General features: G+C 37.7%; 2 protein-coding genes across 2 annotated transcripts; both read left to right on the top strand.

Moving 5' to 3' along the window:
* Window positions 1-4373: 4373 nt before the first annotated feature.
* apol4 (apolipoprotein L4) lies at window positions 4374-7086 on the top strand. Its single transcript, XM_015383227.1, has 3 exons — window positions 4374-4492; window positions 4634-4822; window positions 6540-7086. Exons 1-3 carry the CDS (start codon window positions 4421-4423, stop codon window positions 6963-6965), a joined length of 687 nt encoding a protein of 228 aa, XP_015238713.1. The 5' UTR covers window positions 4374-4420; the 3' UTR covers window positions 6966-7086.
* A 5579-nt stretch (window positions 7087-12665) lies between these two features.
* LOC107090074 (cyclic AMP-dependent transcription factor ATF-4-like) lies at window positions 12666-16734 on the top strand. Its single transcript, XM_015383237.1, has 4 exons — window positions 12666-12851; window positions 14310-14483; window positions 14637-14954; window positions 15033-16734. The coding sequence occupies exons 2-4, from the start codon at window positions 14435-14437 to the stop codon at window positions 15983-15985; spliced, it is 1320 nt and encodes a 439-aa protein (XP_015238723.1). The 5' UTR covers window positions 12666-12851; window positions 14310-14434; the 3' UTR covers window positions 15986-16734.
* Window positions 16735-20533: the final 3799 nt, after the last annotated feature.

The following is a 20533-nucleotide window of genomic DNA, read 5'->3' as shown; positions in this document are numbered from 1 at the left end:
GTGAATGTTATCTAAAGAGGATATACTGGTAGGTCCACCATTTTAAAATCTGAGCAATCCTCTTAATTTATCTTTTGCACGCTTGTGTGATTACAATGTTTTGTCTAGACCAGATCCCTGACCTGATTTGAGCTTAACAAGATAATGTCCTTTGTTAAAAATCCCCAAAGATTCTAAAGATACCAACTTTTTCTGTGAGACTCAAATACCAATCATAGTGTTCATGGTTAGATATTCTTTCACTTTTTGAAAGTAGCCTAGAGATCTTAAAAAAATAGTTGATAATTTTGTTTTTAAATTATCAAAATAAGTTAAGCCACGTTATACTAGAATCTAGTTAAAACTGTTTATATGAGAACCCCAATATGTGCAAATAAAAATCTTTCTCTTTTGCAGCCAAAACGTCAGCTATCAGCTGGGAGGAGCAGGATTAACCTTCCCACAAAGTCTCTGGATGATGAGCTGCTACATTGCAGATCCACTCCCCAATCTCCAACTAAACCTGCACAGGTTTGCTTTGTGATTAAATTACTTTTTTCAAATTTAAAATTGTCTATTAAAAGAAAAATAATAACATAAATTAATTCAAATTTTGCTATCTCCATTTTGCTATTCTCTTATATGCTGTGGACTTTGGCTCCTGTTTTTTTTTTTTTTTTTTTTTTATTTAGAGAAATTTAGGAGACACTACTCTGTGGGCAGTTTTACCAAACACATGGTCAAGACAAAATTCTGGACAACATGAAGTTGTTGATGACAGAGACAAGAAGGTAGGAATGTCAAAGAGAGAAATTCGACTAACTGCAATTTGCATAATCAATGGGCAACACCATGGAGCCAGCGGCGGATCTGGAGGGGTGGCCTTCCTATGGCCAACCACTGACCAACCTTCTGAATCTTTTAGTTAAATTTGTTTTAGCAAAATAATAACACTTTTCTCAGGACTTGTTTCTAAAACAATGTTTCTAACAATGAAAATGGAAAAAAAAAAAAAAGATAAGCCGTACCTGCCAAGAGTTTCACCCTCAGTCGCAGGAACGGGCCTCTCTTAGATGAGAAAACGGATTGAAATATCTCTCAAGTAGCTACTTTTATCTTGTCCCTAATGTTTTCATATTTTTTATCCATAATGGCATCAAAGGGGGTATTCTTGTTGGCAGATAAATTCAATTAAATGCCTTTTTGACACTGTAACAGAGACCTGTATGAATTGATGTGTTACATTCAGTGTTTAACGAATATGTTCTTTTGCTATCAACACTATTCTATCTATTTGATTTTGATTTAATCCCTTGTCAGGGATTAAAGTGGCCCCCTTACCAGGTAATTTGTTGTTAACCACCAGGATGTAAATCATAACCTCTGGGTGATGCAGTTCTTTTCTAAACCAGAGGATGGCAGCAGTGACACAATCATGTAGAATGTCCTACTTTGACATTTCATTGTTTCTGCCAATATAAGCAGATCTAAAAAAACATTTGAAAATGTAACTTAACATCATTAGGCCTTTGTTACAATTAGAATTCAATCATCTCCATTAATTTCTGGTTTCTATTTCTCTTTCAAACAGACCTATCAAGAGAATTCTACTCCACCACCACTTCCGATAAGGACATGGTCAAGACAAAATTCTGGACAAAATGAAACCACTGATAATGACAGAGAGAGGGTAATATATGTTTCTTTTAGGGCCAGAAAAATCAGTAAGATTAAACAGGCAACCTGTATGATTAACAGTTGGCAGACAAAAATTGTTTTCAAGGTATACTCTTATTTGTTTACTCTGACCTATGTCAGCATGAGACCAAGTGTATGATCACCTGCAGCTTTTAAAGTTGTGCCATAAACAATTTTTTTTGTAACTAGGATGGATCATCTGTTTCCTACAAGGCAAAGACACGTGAGTGATGAGATTGAAATATTTGATGTCCCATTGATGTTATTTGCCCCTTTGCCATTTCAAAATTTTGCAATTTTTGGATATATATTTTTATATCCAACCTTTGGACAAATTACATTTTGCACTGCCTATTTGTCAGTTTTAAGTTGCCTTGGGCACATTCTGTATCCATTTTTTTTTTTATTTTATTTAGCTTTAATAAAAGAATATCTTCAACAGTCTATTTCAGGGAAATCCTTTAACGTGATTTCAGTAAGTAAAATGCACGAACAGCTGATTAATCATAGTTCCTTCTGTTGGTTAAGTAAGGGATTGTATGAATTATAAGCAATAATTCATTATTTTGAAGGTGGTTTACTATTTTAAATGAAAATGGCTGAAAACAAGTGACATGAATTAAAGGTATCATTTTAGATTGAACATGGTATGACATCTCTCTGTGTTTTCCTCCAGTCATTTGGTAAAAAGGTGAACTGGTGGTGCATCCATGTCAATATCTTTTACTTTGAGCTAAGCCCTGCCCTGCCTCTTAAATGCATCTGCTAAGGCTCTGTGGGAGCACATTCAGCTAATCAAAATGTCACACATCTTGTTTTGGTCGACATATGGTTCTCAACAGTCCACCTAGTGGTGAAATTTCACTCGCATGTCCTGCAATGTAAGCTGGCTGACCAAAATTGGAAATACTTTATGCATAAGGTTTTAGCATGTCTATTTCGTTCAGTGACTAATTAGAACGCTACCATCAAAAGTATCAAGAGAAATAAACTTTTTCTGATAAGTACGGCTTTAATGTTTTTCGGTTTAAGGAGAAAAATCATTGAAATGAATATTCATATCTGGCGAAGGGGCAAATTGGAGGCCTTTGTTACTAAACTGTTTTTGTTAATGTGCAGCATGGAGGGATGTTGTGAGGGATCTCCAATTGAAAGGATTATCCATAGAACAGTAAGTAAACTCTTACTTTAGTTGTTGTCGTTACTTTTTAATAAGACATTTCCTGATAGTTGGTTTTGGAATATAGAACCAGTGATGTCAAAAGAATTAATGTTTATTACTCAAGTAGAACTATAAATCATACTGTTTAAAATACTTTTGTAGGAGTTAAGAGTTTCATATTAAGCTTTTTACTCAAGTAAAATTGTAAAAGTACAATTTTTGAAACTGCCTAAAGTATAAAAGTAAAAGTAATGCAGGAAAAATTTTGACACGGATGCTTTAAATGTTATACTGGTTATTGAACTACCTTAATAAAGGAACATGTTTCTACAATTCTGGATGATAACTTCCTTATACTTTTCTTTTGTTTTATAACCAATGGTAACATTGTCAAATTTAACATTGCATCCTCTTAAAAGAGTATGTGGTATGTGGTTAACAACAAGTTGTTGTAGTACTGAGTATAACTACAAGGTAATTATTTTTCTGGATGAAACAAATTATTCTGTTGGTTGTAATTTTTTATATATATCAACATGCCATAACAAAAACTGGATTAAATGAAACAAAACTAAAGAATATATTTCTAAAATTTGAGAGGTAGACAGTGGAGATAATTGCAAAAAACAGAGAGTAGAAGTAAAAACTTGCCTAAACAATGATTACGCCAGCAAAATATAGATAGCCAAAATTTCTGCTTAAGTGAGGTAATGAAGTATTTGTACTTTGTTACCTCTGTCAAGAACACAATGCAGTGGAATAGTTGGTAGCCCTGCAGCCTTGCAGAAAAAATACCCAAGGTTGAAGTCTCAGCCTCGGGTCACTGCAGCTCCCTTACACATACATAGCTGTTGAATAGTTATTCTGAATTGCCCCTGGCTAAAAATCAATGGATAAATATACATTTTGTATTATACACATGTATTACATCTAAGTTTTTCAGCTAATCCAAGCTTTGTAATTGCCTCTAAGTACATGCTCCAAATCAGTGGCCCTCAAAAATGTCACACTTAGGCTGTCTAAATATCTTCATACTAGCAGACATTTGGACTTTTTTCAGAAAAAGAACTGACCACCCACTGAGAAAAGGGTGGAAAACCTGCCAATATCAAAATGGATATTAACACAATGTTGAATTCAGATTATTCTGATTGTTCTCAAAATAATCCACACTAGTTTTCTTTTAAAAATATCAGTTTTGTATTAATGGTCAAAGTATTTGAAAAATGTATATTTAGCTTTCAGTCCACTTAGTTTAATTAGCACTGTAGTTTATTTATAATTGGTCCATAACACCTAACGGCAACCTGAATCTGAACAATGCTAAGACAAAACTATTAGTTTTAATATTATAATCTAAATGTCATTATTTTATAACTTAAATGACTGAAGTATAGAAGATAAACTTTACCCTCATTGGTAACAGTGAGTGTAACTAAAGGGGTACTTTACAGGTAGCTGAAATGTTTTGAACCTTTTTACTCAACTGTTTAAACTACTCGAATATTATTGGTATATTCCAGAGTCGTTACTGTCAAAGCTGAGCATCTGTACAAAGCAATCCAGTCTTACATTGAGCTGATGGACAGACATGGTGGAGAGCTTAAGGAGCTCATCTTAGAGCTACAGAATATTGCGGACAACTTGGATAAGGTAATGTCACATTATTTAGTTCTACACAACAAATGGAAGTCAATGTCCATATATGCAAATCAGAGGCATGCAGAGCTGCCTTTCTCTCCTTTGAATGCCGTAGTACCTTTTGCTGAGTCAAGCTCCTCTAATCATTTTAAGGTTTCAAAAGGAACCAAGATTGCTGGTATCACTGGAGGTGCATCATCAGTTGCAGGAGGGGTGGCAGCTGCCGCCGGGGTGATTCTGGCCCCTTTCACAGCGGGAGCCTCACTGGCCCTCACTGTGGTTGGTGCTGGTGTGGCTGCAGCCGGCGGTGTCACTGGTGCATCAGCAGCCATTGCAAACAAGGTAACCTAAAGCTTATTGTTAATGGCTTATTTAGATATAAGACTGCCCCTAATTAGACAATAATACAGCTGCAGAGTGATCGATAGGTTGCAATGATATATTACTTTAACTGAAATCACACATTTTGTGAAAACCTCTCCGTTTTCTGCTCAAATTTTTTTTTCCACAATCTTCAATTTTGTGTTTTATTAAGATTTTTTGATTGGACTGCATACACTAAAACTGTCAGGATTTGGTTGTGGTTTGTTGACCCAAATGCAGAGGCAGGGAGGCAGAGGTGATTTTCTTGTGGGTTTAATTAAAGGTTAACTGAACACAGAGGCAGGAAATACAAAAATCCAAACATGAAAAAAAGTCCAAACAAACCGGAAACCAGGAATCCAAAAATCAAAACATGAAAACAAAGTCAAAACAAACCAGAAACCATGGAGACACAAGGGGGGATACTATCACGAGGAGAAAGGCTCAGAGAGACGTTGGAGGAAGTTAGACGAGAAGTTACAAGGAACCAGCACTGAAGAACTGCACAGAGAGAGTATTTATGGGAGACTGAAACAAAGACAGAGCTAACGAGCAGATTGGGAGCAAGTGTGAACAGAGCAGAAACGGGAAAGGAGCTAGGGAAAAAGGAGAACACAAGAGGGCAGCAGAGGGCAACAAATAAAAACCTGAGAACTGAAAATAACATAACAAGATAAGAATGAAACCACTAAAACTAGATCTCATGTAACAAAGTAAAACAGAACCAAGGCTATAACAAAAACATGACTGAAGTGGAGGGAAAATGACCCATAATCAAAAACCTTTGGGCTTTCATGATTTGGACAATAAGATAGTTTTCCATAAAGCTATTTAAAATAGCTCAAGTTCAGAATGACTGGATGAAAAATATCTGAACGGTCATTTTCAAGCCTTTTCAGCCGTATTCCTGGACATTGACTGAACCTTTATAGCACATGTATCCTTTATACTTTAAAATAAAGTAGCGGTGTGTTAAAAGGACAGTATCCTGCATATTTTTAAAATATATTTTACACATTTCTTTAAATCAAACAAACGTTAACTTTGTTTACTAACTAGCTGTGGGTCTTATTATTTTTTGATAAATAAAAATATTAAATCCACAACTTTATTTTTCTTTCAATTCACAAATATGTACTATTTTTTTGTTGCTCTGCAATGCATAAAAAAGAAAAAGAAACCAATTTTTTTGTGTGTCTTTTGTAACTTGTCAAGTGTAATATTTTGACAGGTCTGAAAACTAAGTAGACGTAACTGGCAAAATCTGTATTTGGTGTATATAGTGTAAATGGATTGCACTTTGTTGAGAAAAAGAAATAAAAAAGGCAGTAACAGGAGTCCTTTACATTATTAATGTTGCTGTATAATTGCAAATTGAAATGTTGTTGCACTTTTGTTGATTTATACCCTATTGGATGTGAACTTATTTTCATCTATGTTTTCTAAAATGTATGCTCTTTCATTTTGTCTTCAGCTGACAAATATACAAAAGTATTAAAAGTTTCCATATTGTCTTACAAATATAGCAAACTTACCTACAACAAAACAGAAAATGGTTCCCAGTTAACAATAAATATATGAGGTACAGTTTTTTTTCCCAGATGTATGTAATAATTAGGAACAATAAACCCAAAGCAAAATAGTCCTGATAACATTTTTCTGTGTGTAATTTTTACATTTCTGATGTGTTTTTCAGGCAAATTTAACTCAAGACAATAAGAAAATCGAAAAAACCTTGCAGGAATTTAAGGAACGTTCTGAAGAAATTCTAACATGCTTGAAGTTCATCAATGAAGGCATGGACCTGCTGAAGCAGCATGGTCTGGCTCCTCTTGAAGACATGGTGGATAAAAAGAGGCTGAATTCGTGGACGGCAGTCTCTGTGGTGCAGCTCACTCTAGGGAAAGCGAGTGCCATAGCATCAGATAAGAGCAGCAATGCTTCTGGAATGCTGGATGGCTTCAAACTTGGCATGGATTACTACTTCACCAAAGATGGGAGGAAAGTGAAGAGAGGTCTCGAGTCAAAGCTCGCAAAGAAGCTCCGGAAAATAGCAGAAGACCTTGACCTTGCATTGAAAGAGCTTCATAAAATAAAAGATGTCTTCAGTGAGAGTGCCTAAAGATATTAAGTATTTTACAGAGTAGAGCTTTGGGATTTAGATCCGGTTATGGTTTGATTTGGGTTTCTTATAGAATAAAGTAGAATTTTAAAATGTTAATCATCATAGATTCAATGATTATAAACACTAGATTATGTGCTTGTATCTGTATTTAATCATATCTAGTATATTGGCTGCTTTGAAAAAACCTTGTGATTTTAATGAATGAGCCCTACATAATAAAGTTCTGCAGACAATGATCAGCTATTACAGCAAAATAAGTACTGCTATTTGTGTCTATCTTTAGTGTAGCTTTACTGTCTCTTCTTGACATTAAATGTAACTTCAATGCACACAATTACCTCTAGGGGGCAATCCAGTTTAACTCTCTACTAATGACTGTCCTGAACAGACTCAACCCCACTTAACTCTATTTATTCACTGGAATGCTGATTGTCCTTTGATAGTATGGGGTGGAAAAAAGCCACAGGCTTCCATATTGGTACTCCCTAGTTAGACTGGTATCAATGTGAACAATATATGCGCTACATCATCGAACAACGTTGATGTTCTCATGTTTAGTTTTGAAACTTTCAAAATAAAGAGAAATTCATCACTTCGCCACACACTTGCTGTTTCATAGTATAAGTAGTTTAATGTAACTTATGGTTAAAAAAAAAAAAAGGCACATCACATTGCATAGTCATTATGAAATCAATGAAATCTATAAATCACTTAATATAAAATATAATGCCAATCACCACAACTAAATGTATGCGTTGATGGAGCACAATAATACAGATGTGGCAAAAGTGCTAAATTTATTATATATATTTATTATATACATTTATTGATTGCATTGTTATGGTAATAAGATATTGCATATAATTTCAAGATTTTACATCAAGACTGAATTACAAGTGCATGTCTTTTAATGCAATAGTATTTTTCTATTTGCAAATTTTGCATGCATGATGCCATATACTTTTTTGCTGTGTCTATGCATTAGCCTTTAAAAATGTTTGAGTTGGGTTTTTTTTCACCAATATAACATGCAATAGGTTTTAGCACATGACTGGAATGATAAATACACCAAACACTACAAAAACGACAGCGTCATCCACATATATAGAATTACTACATTGACATTTCACTGTGAATTACTTTCTATTTACTCTACTTTCAATTTTCTAACATTAGACACAATGTCAATGGCTCAGTCAATGGAGTCAGTGTGAGATAGCCAGACTAATGTTACGTTACATACTATACTATGGTATACATGGCCGTATATATGGATTTTCTTGGTTAGTAAATCCACCGACTGTGAAATCACCTTTGAAACATCGTCTCACAGCTGACAAACTGCTTTTTTTGCAGCTAAATGTTACAAACGTAGGCCTTTTTACTGTGCATGCCCGTGGGAGTGGGGAGTACCAATATGCCGGCCGGTTGCTTCACTTTGTTCGGGCAAACCGCAATCTAGTAAAAAATAGAGATCAGTGCTCAACCCCCAGAGACCAACAGCAGACAAGAACATATGCTGCACAGCAGAAAGAATATGTATCTAACCAAACATCTTTACCTAAACATGTAAGGCAAGGCAAGGCAAATTTATTTGTATAGCACAATTCAGTACACAATTCAGTGCTTTACATGAATAAAATATAGGAAAATAAAACAGAATCAAAGCAAGTAGGAAAAAAAATTTTAAAAACGCAGAAACAAAAAAAGAACATTAAAAACAGCTGGACTAAAGAAAATAAAAAAGTTGAACTAATGATTTTTCAGGTGAACTGTTTAACTAGAACAGTCCAAGGCAATCCAAAACAAATGTGTTCGTCCAAATGTACAGGTACATCTGAACAGATTTGAGTTTTGTTGAAGATTATTTCAAAGCTTCATTGTTTCAGTAAATTAATTTAAAAAACAACAACAGAACAATAATATATTCCAGGCAGTTATTGTGTGTAAATAATTATGACTTACCGTTACCAAAACTGAAAATGTGGTTTTTACAAGTTTATTAAACAAATAAATTAAAAACTGGATTTTTTTTTTCAAATACTGATGTGGTCCTAACCAGAGCTGTCCTAATCATGTGTTTGGGGATCATTCACTTAAATATTTTAAATCCATTACTCCTGCATAGTTAAGTTCAATTTGGAAGAAAATTAATCTAATTGAAATCAGACCAAGATTGGGATGAGCCTGCTAATGACTCGGGTGTGGTAAACGTGTAACGTCTAAACAATACAACACACTGGTCTCTAAGGGCTGCCTTTTGGCTACCACTGACCTTTCCATTCAATGGGAAGACTGTTTGCCTCTTTAAAATGTTGCTGGAGTCCTTTCCTCAGAAGATATTTGCCCCTAAACCTCTAAAGACTTCTGACTTACAATTGAAGATGTCCGGCTGACCCTTCACAAGGAAGGAAGGCCACAATAAGTTGTTTCTAAAGAGGAAGGCTCACAGAATGCCGTATTCAATCATATTATCGGAAAGCTGAGTGGAAGGAAAATAATTCGTGGATAACTCTGCTAAACCTAGGTTTAAAATGAATATGAAGCAAAGCTCATTATAGAGTTTTAAAGAGAATTTGCAGATTGTGGAGATAGGTATAGGCTGTGAATGCTCAAGGACAACTTCAAAAGTCTCATATCAGATAGAAAGTGAACATATAGGGACACCAAATAAAAAAAAATTAAAAAAAATTTTTACAAACAGAACACCACTCAGCTTAAAAAAAGACTCAAACAAATACTCAACATAAGACTGGGATAAAAATCAACAAGAGCAAGCACAAACATAATAGGAAGGAAACATGAGAGCCAGACTTCCAAATGAGACAGAAAACTACAAAAAAGAACCTAGAAAATAAAAACTAGCTCTCCAAATGCAAGACTTGTATCTATATATATAAAAAAAATAACGAATGACAAGGAAATATGTGTTTTACCTTTTCAGGTAGATTATTGAAGATAATTCACGTATACTTACTTACTGTATACTTACTGTATAAGAAACATCACAAGAAAATGGCTGTAACACAGGAAACTGAATGAAACAGATAGTGCCAATAAGTTCTAATGATTCAAGCGAATTTTCTCAGATACACTCAAACACAAACCCAAAAAACAAACACACATACAAAGACATAATCCAAAAAAACAAGCTAATGTTTCAGCATTTTTGACTTATTTTCAGCTAGAGAACATGAATGCTGGCATGCTGTCAGCTTTTCAAAATATTACTGCATACGTCCTGTCTTCTAATTAGCTACAGTAACTCTGCCGTTCCAAACAAAAATAAAAAAGCCTGCTGTTTTTTAAAAAATACTTTGAAACTTGTGGCAGGCAAAGAAAATGCTACCTCACACCCTTGCAACAAAGAGAGAATAAAGGATAATTATGACCTATATTTGACATATGGAAATATAACTATATTTTGATTTGCTACCTGAAAGACAAACCATCAAAGGCTGAATTTGAATTCAGAAATTCAAATTTCTGAATACAGATCTGTTACACAGATCTCGATGCTGTGTAACAGATCCGGCCTTCGGTAGGTGCATCCTCGAAATTTTAATTCAGCCTTTGATGGTTTGTCTTTAAGGTAGCAATTCAAAACTTCCATAACTTCCATATGTCAACTATAAGTCATAATAGAATCTAAACTACAAATAAAAAATGATTTTTGACACATCTCATTGGTTTTCACCTTATAAATGATATATTCAGAAACATAATATCCATCCATCCATCTTCCTCCACTTATCGGGGGTCGGGTCGCGGGGGCAGCAGCTTAAGAAGGGAGGCCCAGACTTCCCTCTCCCCAGCCACTTCTTCTAGCCCCTCAGGAGGGAACCCCAAGCAATGCGGACCAGACTCTGAAACCGGTCATACAGGGACCTGACAGCCCGTATCAAAGGGCCTGGCACCTCATACTCCCGGAGAACGCCCCACAGGGCTCCCCAAGAAACACGGTCAAACGCCTTCTCCAAGTCCACAAAGCACATGTAGACTGGTTGGGCGAACTCCCATGCACCCTCCAGGACCCTGATGAGGTTGCAGAGCTGGTCCAGCGTTCCACGACCAGGACGGAAACCACACTGCTCTTCCTGAATCCGAGGTTCGACTATCCGACGGACCCTTCTCTCCAGCTGAATAGACCTTGCCGGGGAGGCTTAAGAGTGTGACTCCCCTGTAATTGGAGCACACCCTCCGGTCCCCCTTTTTGAATAGGGGGACAACCACCCCAGTCTGCCAATCCAGGGGAACTGCCTCTGATGTCCATGCAATGCAGCAGAGTCGCATCAGCCAACACAACCCTACAACATCCAGGACCTTGAGGAACTCGGGGCGGATCTCATCCACCCTGGGGGCCCTACCACCGAGGAGCTTTTTAACCACCTCGGCGACCTCGCCCACAGAGATTGGAGAGCCCACAGAGTCCCGAGGCCCAGCTTCCTCAATGGAAGGCATGTTGGTGGGATTGAGGAGGTCTTTTAAGTATTCCGCCCACCGACCCACAATGTCCCGAGTCGAGGTCAGCAGCACACCATCCCCACTATAAACAGTGTTGGTGCTGCACCGCTTCCCCCTCCTGAGACGCCGGATGGCGGACCAGAATCGCTTCGGAGCCATACGAGAGGCCATGGAGAAACATAATATAAATAGATATACAGTATTTAATTGTGAATGCTTATGTGTAATTTTTGTATATAGTTTTTTTTTTTTTTTTTTTTCACGAATCTGGCCTTCGGAGGACACAGCCCCTGAATTCAAACTCAGCCATCATTAAGCAGCCGACAAATGCATCCTTAATTTATGCCCGATTTGAAGGATGGGTCCAGTGTATCCTATGTAGCTTTGGATATTCCAGGATTCATTGCAAATCCAAGCAGGGCGGTTGCTCCATGCTCAGAGGAAAAAGGCACTTGGCGCCGAACAGTGGTGAATATTGGAAGTGCACTTTAATATAATACAAATATGTGAATAGTTCCATCTGAAATTAATGAAAATAGTTTTATAAATGGTCATTGAGTCACATATGTGGCAGTTAATGATTTTTTTTAAGGAAATGTTTTTATCTACTACTGTGTAAATGGGTTTGGCTTTAATTTAAGAACAGATTCTAATATATCTGCAGTGTGGAGACTGATAGGATTTTTATTTTTTAATTCTCTTGCAAAATTTGCTTAACTAAAATTTTTTTCGTTGTTGAATATAAGAGGTTTTGCAGATATATTTTTAATACATACATTGTTTAGATTTACTTATATGTTGATCCCCTTTTTTTTATCATTATATTGGCTTTTATTTGTTCATGCTCCAGGTGGTTGTCACCTTTGTTGCACTCTGTGTTCTCATGATTGTAGTATTTGTTCACTTTACATAAAAAAAATAAAATAAACAGTTTTGAAAAGTTCGGGATGTATTCTTTTCCTGCTTTGTGTGTCAACTGACCCGGTTGCTAAGAGAAAGATCGTACGGCGGTGAAACACGTCCTTGGAAGACGCAGCCGAATTCGAGCCAAGGTTTATCTGTGACGGTGTTAGTGTTTTTTAAATCAATTACTGTCCGCGTGAGCGGAGCTACCAGTCTATATCCAACTAAACAGAAAAAACTCCGCTCACTCGCGCTACCCCTTTCATTGAAACGATCGTACCCATAAGACTCAACCGCGGAAGAATACAAGGGAGGGGCAGTGCTTCGACTTTATAAAACCCGGTGTGGCCATATTTGTCTGTTCTTCGTCTGTATTGCTGTGAAAGAGATTGAGCTATCCTAAGAGCCCATAAAGCGCCACAATGGCAGTGTAAAGGCGTGCGCCAGCAACATTTGCAGCGGCAAAAACCCGGCAGTGCAGCGGCTAAGTGCACTGGCTATTTCTTGCAAAATGGCGTAAGTATTTTGATTTACAATTTCACACTGAGCGGTAGAATACCCGAAGCTTTGGAATATTTAGTTTTGTTAGCACAAAGAGGCTGTATAATTGGAGATATGATTAAAATGCTTAAAAAGGGTTGATTCGAATCGATTAAATGAATGCCAAGTGTTAAATATCAGCGTCTCGACCGAGGCTGTCTAGCCGGCGGCACTCAATGATGGCCACCGTGATCACTCTTAACTTGTCATCCATATCGACTAACTTGGATACTGATGGCTAAAACTTATATATATTTTTATTAGAATAACTCTAGCTGCAGCGATATTATCGTATTTGTTTAGACCGTTGTGTTTGTATACACCAGATACTGTCAACGTGGCGTGGCCAAAATGGCGCGGATTGTCTTTTTTACGTCGGTTCCCCCGCCTTGCACAGATGGCTCTGTTGTGAAAATGGCGGTCATCCACCCACATCCGAGCCATGACTCATGCGAGAAGGCGGAACCGTCAACCAGAGCATGACCAAATAAGGAAGCATTATCCCCCGGTCGGGGCGGGGTGCTCCCCGTTTAACTGGCATTGACGCTTTAGCCGAGATAAGCTAGGCGCTGCCTCCACCCCCTCAGCATAGTGACAGACAAGCTGTTCACTGGGAAATTACTCGGAAATTTAGCTGAATAGCTGCATTTAAGGAAGTAAAAGTGGGGAGTTGGTTCAGTACAAAAACTGGCCAAACCAGAATAACTCTAAATCATGTGGCAACATTTTCTGGCTATAAATTCTTTCGTCTCCTCATTTTGTATTCTACTTGTCCCTTAAAACAAATGTTTTTTTCTATAAACTGATTATATGTGACATTTTTCACTTGCTTTTCCAATGGAAATATGGGTTCAGAACTTGTACGAAAACATTTACATGTTTATATTTCAGCCTCTTATGAACTTTTTATTAATTGTCGCCTTTAATTCAAACAGTGTATCTTCTTCCCATTAAGAATGAGCTTTTTTTTTTAGGCTGGTATTGTTTTGTTTTAATTGCTACAAAATTGATTTGATGGATTTTTTTTTTGTCCAAAGTTTCCTACATAGTGCTTGATCTATTTTTACAGAATAAAAGTTAGTGAAAAGTAGAAAATCTAATTTAGAATTGGCTCCATAATATTACCCACATTTTTAGATAATCAGTATAATTACACTTATATATTTTTTTCTCGTTTGTGAGGAGGACTGTGCATGCTGAGAGCTTGCAGGTCCTTCAAAATATACACGTCTTGTATTAAATATGTAAGGCAACAGTAAAGTTGATACCACAGAATGTTAATGCACTTTGGATTGCTCAATGTTATCCCTAGGCAGGAAAGGAAAATATTTTTGGATGTAACTCTTTTCTATCATGCTGGAGAAAAATAACATGTTTTTGATCCAAAATATTTCCAAATTCTCTATTAACCCTGATGTTATCCTTAAAATCCAGGTCTCTCCCAGCAACCACCCTCAGCTTTGCTGCCCTCGACAGCAGTACCGGACCCCTCGACTTGACATCAGGATCCAGTTTGTTTTCCTACACTCTTTTGTCATTACCACTGACCAGCAGCCGCCATGACACTCTCCCAGCTAGCCTTGGAGGACATGGAGACCCTGTACTCAGGTTTGTGTGACAGGTGTTCCTGACATTTTGTCGCCTACACTGCATACATACAGGCCCTATTGGCTTACATTCACAACTATTTTTGACACTTTTTAATGGAAATGTACTTTTTTATCATTTAAGTCATGTAACACCATAACTGCTTATTAACAGGGTCCTTGTTTTTGATGGCTGACCCCATGGGGCCCCTTCTGGACCAAGATGAAGAAGAAGCTTTATCTCCTTCCTCCTCTTTTGAGGTGAAGGCGCCTGCTTCGCCCTCCCTCTCTTTCTCCTCGTCCTTTGGATCCTCTACATCTCCCTATCAGACCATGCCGTTTTCTCCATTCTCCTCCACCTCCCCACCGCCGTCCCCTCCTCTCACTCATTCCTCCTCCTACCCGGAAGCCAAGGCAGAATTGGACCTGCTGCCCCTCTCCCTGCTGGGTGACAGTGATCTGCTCAGCGGGCACGGAGCAGGCGATGGTAAAGGTAAATGGCTATAAAAATGTTTGAGATGCTTATTTGTTGTTTTAAAAGGGTTTTTAATGACCTCTCTTTTGTTAATAGATGATTTGGGCAGTATGGACTGGATGTCGGAAAAGATCGACCTGAGTGATTTTGACCTGGAATCCCTCATTGGCTCTTGCTCGTCTGAGGAGTCCACCGGCTCTCCTGAAGATCTCTTGGCCTCCCTTGATCCTCACATGGATCTAGATTCCTTAAATCCAACCATCTCATCTCAGCATAGCAGCCTAGAATCAGACATCCCCTCCCAACCCCTGGAAACCCCTCTTGTGGATGTTCAGGTGGGGAAAGAGGTGGCTCCTGATCCAGATGTGGAGTTGAAGCCTGAGCCTTCATCCCCTCACCCCTTATCTCCCCCCTCTCCAGCCTACACCTTGGAGCTGGGGAGTGAAGTCGATGTTCTGGATGTTGGGAAGATATCCCCATCCATTGCCAATACTGTGATCTCAGATTCCAGTGAAGTCCTTCAGACCGCCAGTCCCATTCTGGTCTCTCTTCCCACCACTGCTCACTTTGTAGTTGTTCTTTCGAACAAAGATGAGCCCCCCGTCATTTCTCTCCCCGATCTGTCTATTAGCACTTCTCACTCGAGCGACTCCGAAAGTGACTCTGGCATAGAGTCAGCCGTAGGGTCGCCCAGCCGTCATCCCTCTCTTCCCAGTTCCCCCAGCGCTGGATCCTCCAGAACCAAACCCTACTGCAAACCAGAGTCTGCCTCTCCCAAGACCCCCAAAGTCAAATCAGTGTCTGGTGCACCCAAGGTGGTTGAAAAGAAATTGAAAAAGATGGAGCAGAACAAGACGGCCGCCACTCGCTATCGGCAGAAGAAGAGGGTAGAACAGGAGCACCTGAACTCTGAACGAGAAGAGCTGGAGAAGAGAAACAACGAGCTGAGGGAGAAAGCGGAGTCCATCAGCCGAGAGATCCAGTATCTCAAGGACTTGATGGAAGAAGTTCGTAAACACCACCGTGGGAAGACCGCCTCAGTGGCTTAGATGACAGAAAGTCTGCTTGGTGAAGAGTTGTGGTGTTAGTTTCTGCTGTTGTGTTCACGGGCTATAAGCAAAGTAAACCATTTTTAGTATCAGGCATTCATTTTAGGTACTCGAAGGCGTGTGTGAAGGTGTCTGATCCCTGAACAGGGAATGTTTGAGAGCTTAGAGAAGAGTATGGAAGTTGCTGATATTAGTTATGAGCAGGGGGCTGGGAGGTAGTTAGGTGAAGCATCTGTACATGCGTGTCTCTCAGTCCCCTGTTTGAATCCTGACCTTAAAGCACCACCTGTGCAAACAGGCAGGTGGTGTGTTTTTCTTTGTAGACTAGGCATGCAAAACAGGAATTAAAGTAGAGCTGTAGATTTTAACTAACACCATAACATTTCCACACATGCTTAGCCTCCATTTAAATCCAGACCCAAGAATGATAGAAATTAATTTGTAATTTTCTTCTATCTTGATGTTGCAGACTCCTTTATTTTTTTAACCTGTTATAACCCCAGTTTCATCTTCCTCTTGACCGCTTCAAGTCCAGAAAGGGGCCTAATCATGTTTAAAATGTTGGTCAACATGAATTTTTGTTGTAAATAGTTTTTTTTTTTTTCTTTTCCATTACTGGGTTGCTGATTTTGACTATTTAATGGTAGATTAATCTTTATTTCTTAACTGTAGTTTCCTGACTTTGTGCTTGCTGTTGGCTTGTATAATGCATTGCTTTTTGTTTTCTAATAAAGATCTGTCTATACCAAATTAGAGTGTGCTGTGCTGCTTCTTAATATGATTCGTTGTAGAGATTATGTCTAGGTTTTTTCTTGGAGCGTAACAAGAAGGATCTTTGATTTAATTGGTTGGTTCTTCACCTTAAAGCTTGTGTAATAGCCTGAGGACTAGCTGATAAGTTGGGTAATGTTGCTAAGAATCACATTTCCTGTAATGGGAGACGCATGCTAGATGAAAGGGCCTTGTAACCGGACAATCAGTGAAGCAGGTCACTGAATTAAAATGCAGGAACAATCATTGACAGACTGACCTTACAGTGTAGTTTTGATTGTATCAGATGTCTCCTCTGATCGTCCTAAACTTTGCAGCTTGTGCATAAAGCACTAATGTGTTCAGTATTTTTCCTGGTGTGGGGAGAAGCTAAATCATCGAATGTATTCCCAATCTAAATTTATATATTTACAATGACATAAATCCACTACAACTCTCCTTAAAGCTTCTGCTATGCTGTAAAGGACTGGTGGTGCCACTAAATGCAAAATACTATATATATATATATATATATATATTTTTTTTTTTTTTTAAAGTCACCCCTCAGCTGTGTTGACTAAACAAAGGATGCCTTTGGCACCTAGAACTTGGTTTCTCTTCAGTGACTTTGAATGTTTTTCATTCCAAAGGTGATAGTTATCATAGTTAAACATCTTTGTCTTTTAGTTTCTAATTATAAACTGATTTAATGCGTGTTCTGAAAGTTCTCCGAATTGCTCTAAATATATATTTTTTATGCTGCATTTTAATCATAGTCGTTGCTCAATCTGTGATGTGACCTGTCGCATCTTTACTCCTTGAACCAAAAGTATCTGCCATGAAAGCGGAAGAGAAACATCTGGGGGGCCTATTTCTGTAGCACTCATAATTCTGAAACCAGACCAGTCTGTCACTTAGTTGCCTGCAGCTGTAGGTGGGGGTGTTCGGTTTTATTTAAAGATCCTGCAAAAAAGCTCACAAACCTAATTTATGATGGGTCGTATTTCCAAACATAAAACTTGACAAAACCCAAAGGAGTACAGCAAAACTGATTTTTTTGCTGACTATTACAGCAATTCCCCTTTGTGGAAAAAATGAAACAGTCCTAAATGTTTACTTTAACTACAGCTCAGTTTGAGGATTTCAGTTAAGCAGCTGTTTACATTTCATCATGGCATTAAACCCTGCTTAGCACACACCTAAAAGGCAAACTGTAGGTTGGCCTACTGGTAATTCTCAGCAAGTTCTTTTTATATGTAATAATCTATAGTCGGAGAGTTTATTTCAGTTTTAATTTGCTTAGAGGTGGAAATGCAACAGAAATCACCTAATGATGAGATCATTAGTGAAGCTTTGACACTGTTCCATTTAGATTATAAAAGGGCTAAGACGTGTCTAGTTCAGAGAACATCGTGAAGGTTTCCAAAAAGTATCTGCAACTCAGATCTTTCATAGAAACATTTCCTGTTTCATTACAGTTTATTGGCAGACCATTGGTGTGACTAGAAGTATGAACAGGTTCGTCTGGTTCTTTCTCATTCCTTCACATAACGAAGTCAAAGCAGGTTCAGGTGGTCATTTGCCTGCAGATTTACATTTATGCTCATGTTTTCTTCAAACTGGACATGGAGGAGGACATGTCATGAGCTCCGTGTGAAAATTATGCAGAATAATTTCCACTTTTTTTGTTTATTATGATGGTTTCCCACTTAAAAACAAAGAAACTAAAGATTAGAAATTGTATTTAACTAACAAAATGGTTATTTAAAATGGGAGCTTAATGAAAGTTGTTTAATTCCTGCTTTAAGGTAGTTATTTTTAAAATATAGATTGAGTGATCATAATTCAAAAATCATTAGTTTTTTATTCTCATTACATACATACATATATATATATATATATATATATATATATATATATATATATATATATATATATATATATATACACATTAACCTTAATCCTAGTGTACTTAATGAAGTCATGGTAAAAAAAAAAATCTGTATTGAAAACATACCGGTATATATGTCTTATTAGAGTAGGTATATTCTGGATTTGTTTAGGGGATTGGTTAAAATCTGTTATCGCAAACTGAAAGGTTTCCTAACATTTTGTATTTTCTCAGCACAGGGTAAACCTTGTGCAGTTTTTTGCGGTTCTACGCAGAATCTGTGTTCATTATAAACAGTCAACTGATTTCCCACAGGCTCAAAGCTTGTACGCACTCACAGGGCCAGTATTGTGTCAGGGCTAAATATTGAGTCTGCAAGTTTGTGTCATCCTGGGAAAATGTCATCTTGGAGACACCTGGTGTGGCTGGAACAACCATAATAAAAACTGGGATACTTTGCCAGATGCACGAGCCTGAATAAACTTTAACACTGTTGCAATCTGTTTTGCAAATTGGATTTATGCATGTATTAATCTTATAATGTTCTATTTATTCTGCTTTATTTTTTGGTTCTGAAATTATGTTAATTTACTACCGCTGGTTATGTTGTTTAGCACACCTTGCTGGTGTTAGGTTAGTCTCTGTGTTACATTAAGAATTGAAAAATGTAATTATTTATAATACTTTCTTTAGGTATTTTAGTTTTTATTAACATCAAATGATTGCTGCAGCTGAACTTAATGGTATAAATCTGTTAAAATCTGGTGACGGTGGAGGCTGTTTGACGACACTGAACTCAAGCATAAAAAAGGTTCCTTTAAGATTTTGGGACATGTTGTATTATCTTACTAAAATTAATCATCAGAAGATAAACATGCTGTGCTCATGAAGGGATAGAAAAAGTCCCAAATATTTCTCAGGCTCTCTTTGGAGTTTAAATAATGATCAGATGGACTATAGGTGGAAGGTGTCTCACAACAAAAACAAGCTTTAACTGTTGATATGAGGTAGGATGGTTCCTTGCTGTCAGGTTTTATGCCGAATTATGTCCATGCAATGATTTCCCAATTTGTAACACTATGTGAACTGTGGCCTTAGATAACTGTGCTTAGCTTAGGACAGGAGGAACACCTGCTTTTTTTTTTTTTTTTACTGCTGTGGCCCATCCGCTTTAACCTCTGACATCAATTTCATTCACACAACTGCAACTGACTGGATACGTTCTGTCTTTGCAACCATTTTCTGTATACCTGAGATGACTATATCTGAAAAAAACAACCTTAGATTAAAAGTGTCTGAGGTGATCAGATCAGGCTGTCTACCATGCTACAATCACTGAAATACCTTCTCTACTCATGCAAATGCTCAGTCTAAACTTACGAAACTTGTCTTTCATATGTCTAGTTGCTTTACTGCTCTGACTGCTCCCATGTGGTTGACTGATTCACTAATTGTCATAACAACTGGTGGAACAGGTGTACCTTATACAGTGTGTGAACATAGTAGCTGCTAACTCTTTATAGCTGAAGCCTGGAGAAAAAACACTATAACTGGTTCTGACTTGTGCTCTTGACAGCCTGTACTTCAGTATTAGAAATAATGTAGCCCATGCTTTAGTGGTTATCCACAACTATGTTTCGTTCCAGAGAGTATGCCATATGTGCTGCCAGACTGGGAATTCCTGTAAGACTGAGGTGCTATTCATAGCTTGTCTACTGTAAGGCAGAGGAAGCCAAGAAATCTGACACTCTGGATTTTAACATGTCTATTTCTGAAAGATTTGAAATGCAAGTGATGCAGTGGATAATACTAAGGCTCCGTTCACACTGCAGTCTGAAGTCACCCAAATCCGATTATTTGGCCCTTATGCGACCTGTATCTGATCTTTTTATGGCTGTTCAAACAAC

Source organism: Cyprinodon variegatus, unplaced genomic scaffold (genome assembly GCF_000732505.1).
Source record: "Cyprinodon variegatus isolate N-32 unplaced genomic scaffold, C_variegatus-1.0 Scaffold278, whole genome shotgun sequence".
Classification (NCBI taxonomy): domain Eukaryota; kingdom Metazoa; phylum Chordata; class Actinopteri; order Cyprinodontiformes; family Cyprinodontidae; genus Cyprinodon; species Cyprinodon variegatus.
The sequence above is the reverse complement of the archived record's forward strand: the minus strand, read 5'-3'. Positions and strand labels throughout refer to the sequence as shown.

Bases quoted from the DNA above. Each gene is read 5' to 3' on its own strand.
- apol4 (XM_015383227.1), top strand. From the start codon at position 4,421: ATGGACAGACATGGTGGAGAGCTTAAGGAGCTCATCTTAGAGCTACAG. The intron at 4,493-4,633 runs GTAATGTCACAT...AATCATTTTAAG, and splicing joins TTGCGGACAACTTGGATAAG to GTTTCAAAAGGAACCAAGAT. The intron at 4,823-6,539 runs GTAACCTAAAGC...TGTGTTTTTCAG, and splicing joins CAGCAGCCATTGCAAACAAG to GCAAATTTAACTCAAGACAA.
- LOC107090074 (XM_015383237.1), top strand. From the start codon at position 14,435: ATGACACTCTCCCAGCTAGCCTTGGAGGACATGGAGACCCTGTACTCA. The intron at 14,484-14,636 runs GTTTGTGTGACA...GCTTATTAACAG, and splicing joins CATGGAGACCCTGTACTCAG to GGTCCTTGTTTTTGATGGCT. The intron at 14,955-15,032 runs GTAAATGGCTAT...TTTTGTTAATAG, and splicing joins CGGAGCAGGCGATGGTAAAG to ATGATTTGGGCAGTATGGAC.